The following is a 3666-nucleotide window of genomic DNA, read 5'->3' as shown; positions in this document are numbered from 1 at the left end:
CCCCCCCACGTTCTTTCGAAAGTTTTTTCATTCGATAATTTTTTTTTCTGTACCTAGATCCTACTCCATGATCGATTTCATTCAATACAAAAAGTGTCATTTACGAAAATTACAAGGGTAGATGGCTCTCTGGGCTGGCGGGCTCTTGAAAAGTAATGCTACATTTGCATATAGAGTAAAGTGCGTGGCATCGTGAAGGTTGATATTTCAAGCCAGGGCAGCTCGCATGCCAATCGATCGCCGTGGCGCGCGAGCGACTGCTGCACCGCGCACTGTCCCGGGTGTACAATATGCTTGATGCGGCTCCTTTTTCAACTTTACTCTACCTTTTTTTTTATTTTATTTCGACAAGCCATAATCGAGCGCTTTCGAATGAAACGATCGAGACTCCGTCTCGCTCTGTCTCTCGATATGTACGCGGGCCACGTATACGAGAAAACGAGCCTCGTTAAAGGAGAGAAAGAGAGAAACGGGACTGGGAGGATTTGAAAAGCGAATGTATATCGACAACTATACCTGCTACACTCACCTTTGATAAAATCCACGGCCATCTCGAGGCCGTACGTGTCTTTGTCGCAATCGTCGAGCACGTGAGCGCCGATCTTCACGCCGGGCACAAAATCCTCGGCGTTGAGCCGATCGAGGGTGTAGAGCATGGCCTCGAGCGCTTGGATTCCGCCTTGGGGCATTATCGGGCCGCAGGTGACGCTGTCCTCGCGCTCGTGCACCATCATGAGACCACCGAGAATGAGCTCGCCTCCATCAATTACCGCCTCGAGCTTAGTCGGCCAAACTATGCCGCTACTACTGCTGCTGCTGCTGCTACCACCACCACCGCCGCTACTACTTCTCGTCGCGAGTTTGTTGTACTGCTGCTGCTGCTGCTGCTGCTGCTGCTGCTGCTGCTGGAGCTTTTGACTCTCGGCTGCAGCCGCTAATGCTTGAAACTGCACCCAGTCGCCATGGCGTATGTGATGGTGAGTTTCAGGATTCTCGAGGCGCCACTTGTGATTCGAATGCAGCTGCAGCTGCAGAGGCTCCAAGTAATAGCGGCTCGAGCGCGCCGACGTCGATGACTTTCGAGCCTTGCCGCTGCCACTGCCACCGCCGACGACTTGGCTGCTGCGGCTGATGCTCATTACGAGGGCCGTTACGAGAATAAAACCGAACCTCATTTCCAGTGGCGGTAGTGTTATAGTCGCGCATAACCACTGCTACAACTCACGAGCGCGCAACACTTTTTTTCTTCTTCATATATACCACTTATGTTATATCCTCGCGGGAGAGTATGAGCTCGCTCGCGGCTGGAGCTTGCGAGATGTTTTTTTTAAGTATTCAAGAGACGTCTCTTTCTCTCTTTTATTTTTTTTTCTTCTCACAAAACTCCTTGATTACAGAGCAGAGGCAAGCTAGGCAGCTAGGCAGCTAGCAGCCTGCCAGGGTGCTAAAACTGCCTTGGCCTTCTTTCTTTCTTTTTTTTTTTACGCGCTTGATTACCTCATTACTGCAACTACTGCTCTCTGTAATTGCCACCAGCACTACCTTATACTGCTACCGGGGCTGCTGCAGAAGCGCGATGAGCTTTGTGTAGTTATTGTTTCGATTGCACAGCACTCACAAGCTCGCTGCTGGCGGCTTCTGCCGCTGCTGCTGCTGTTCTTTGCTCTCGTACTTGTTGAGATACCCCCATTAGCTGCTCGTGCTCCGCGCCGCACAAACGGAAGTATTGGATATTACCGCTGCTGCTGCTGCCGCGCTGTGTGCCCATGATTGCAGCTTGCTTACTTTATGACGTGTTCCATGTTGCCGCCGCCCGCGCCGTTACTGCTACTGCTGCTGTATGGATGTACACAGAGGAGCATCATCATCATCATCATCATCATCGAGCACAACGTTTGTGATATTCATAAAGAGAGAGTCGAGCTCTTTTTTGAATTGGATGCAATTCAATTAAATTTATAAATATTTGATCCGGATTTTCGAACGTTATTTTTTGCGTTTCGTTTGTTAACGTTACAAAGTATGTATACTAATTTCTGTAATCAAGCGAAAGTTTTCAATTCCCGCATATGATACAAACACATATTCGATTTTCGATGCGCGCAAGTGGTAAATACTTTAAAGTATCTATATATACGTATCATTGGCATTTTCGGCTCACGAGAGAGAAAGAGAGCTGTGCATCAAAGCGAGACCCACGCGCATATTTTTTTTTTATTACCGCCGCTGCGCAGCACCGTGAAATGTTAACGATGTTGTTTTTAAAAAAACAGCGCGCGCGCGCGGCATATAAAAACGTGAATCTCTGTGCTGCACCGTTCTGCATTTTTCTTCGTTTATGTTATGCGCGCAGTGTGGCGGTGGTGCGGCGGCGGCGGCGGATCTAACATTACAACAAAACAGGAGGAGATGGATGCGTTTGAAGCTGGAACTTTCGTATAACTGCGCGAGAGACTCTGTGTGTGTGTGTGTGTGTGTGTGTGTGTGTGTGTGTGTGTGTGTGTGTGTAATGCTGCTGCTGCTGTTGTTGCTGTTGCTTTTTCAAGTGCAGCTCGCAAGTGCAAAAATCAGCCATTTGTTTGGAGGAAGGGTAAATTTCTGAGCAAACTTATGAAATGAATGAGCGGAAAATTTTTCCCTGTAGCTGTTCGAGAGTTGTGTGTGTCTGTTAACGAATCTCGGTTGCTCTTTGTTTCGTTGTACTCAACTCCGTGCGAGAGAAGAGTAGAGAGAAGAGAAGAGAAGAGAAGGTTAAATTTTGACCCAGATCATGGGTCTGAAACTTAGAAGTAGTCTGGCATATAACGTACGTATATATATAATACAAAACGCGGAGATGAAAGCAAAAGGGCAAATGCATAACGTTTGTGTCCCCTCGCTTCGTCGTACCCTCAGTCGTCGTCGTCATCGTTGGCTTTTCTCGCGTTATTTAGCTGAAGTCAGCAGCATCGGCGAAGCGTTCGCGCGGGGGCGAGTTTTCCGTGCATATACATAATTACACGTGGCTGTGTGGGTGTACGTTGTATGCATCTATATATGTATTTGTGCGCAAGTGATATCTGTTTGACTGTGCTTGCAAGCTCTACCAGCTATAGTTTGTTATGCCCGCGCTCTTACTCATATATGACATTGATGTAGGAAAATTTATGAGAAGCGAACAAATTCCCAAGAGGCATTCCCTCGAGTAGCATATATGCTACTCATGTTACCATTACTATTTATATGTATACATATAAATGTACGTGTGTGTGTGTGTGTATATGTTATGCTGCTCTTGCGTGCGTGTCTTCTTCAGTGGTTGCAGGTGGTGGGTGTGTGTATGTGTGTTGTAAGATACATGAGGGTGTGCAAGTTCAAATCGCGCACGTAGCGAGACTCGTGTATTTCAACGTACTGACACCTTTGCTACAGAGAGAGAAAATAAGAAATGAAAATCTTCACGACACGGTGCTGCAGTACGAAAGCAAAAAAAAAAAAAAAGAAACGAAGGGGCCTCGAAGAAAGGCTGTGTGAAACGTGTTTCGAAGAAAAACCATTAACTTCTGACTACTGCAACGAGTGGTAGCTGGTGTGTGTGTGTGTGCGCGCAGCAAAAAAAAAAAGAAATTAGAAAAGAATATGGAAAATAAGTTGCGAGCGTGTTGTTTTTTTTTCTTTCGATTTCAT

The 3666-nt window shown here is 46.8% G+C and overlaps 1 protein-coding gene across 1 annotated transcript in view; it reads right to left on the bottom strand.

Annotated features, from left to right (window-relative positions):
- Positions 1–1646, bottom strand: part of LOC106653408 (metabotropic glutamate receptor 2-like) — a 33097-nt gene extending 31451 nt beyond the window's left edge. The window contains exon 1 of the mRNA XM_014372834.2: positions 530–1646. Within this exon, the coding sequence (XP_014228320.2) occupies positions 530–1175 (646 nt within the window). The 5' untranslated portion in view covers positions 1176–1646. The remainder of the gene's footprint in view (positions 1–529) is intronic.
- Between the last annotated feature and the right edge of the window lie 2020 nt (positions 1647–3666).

The sequence above is a fragment of the Trichogramma pretiosum genome, unplaced genomic scaffold, assembly GCF_000599845.2.
Source record: "Trichogramma pretiosum strain Unisexual culture from Peru unplaced genomic scaffold, Tpre_2.0 scaffold1, whole genome shotgun sequence".
NCBI lineage: Eukaryota > Metazoa > Arthropoda > Insecta > Hymenoptera > Trichogrammatidae > Trichogramma > Trichogramma pretiosum.
Note: the sequence above shows the minus strand (reverse complement) of the source record. Positions and strands in the feature narration are given on the sequence as shown.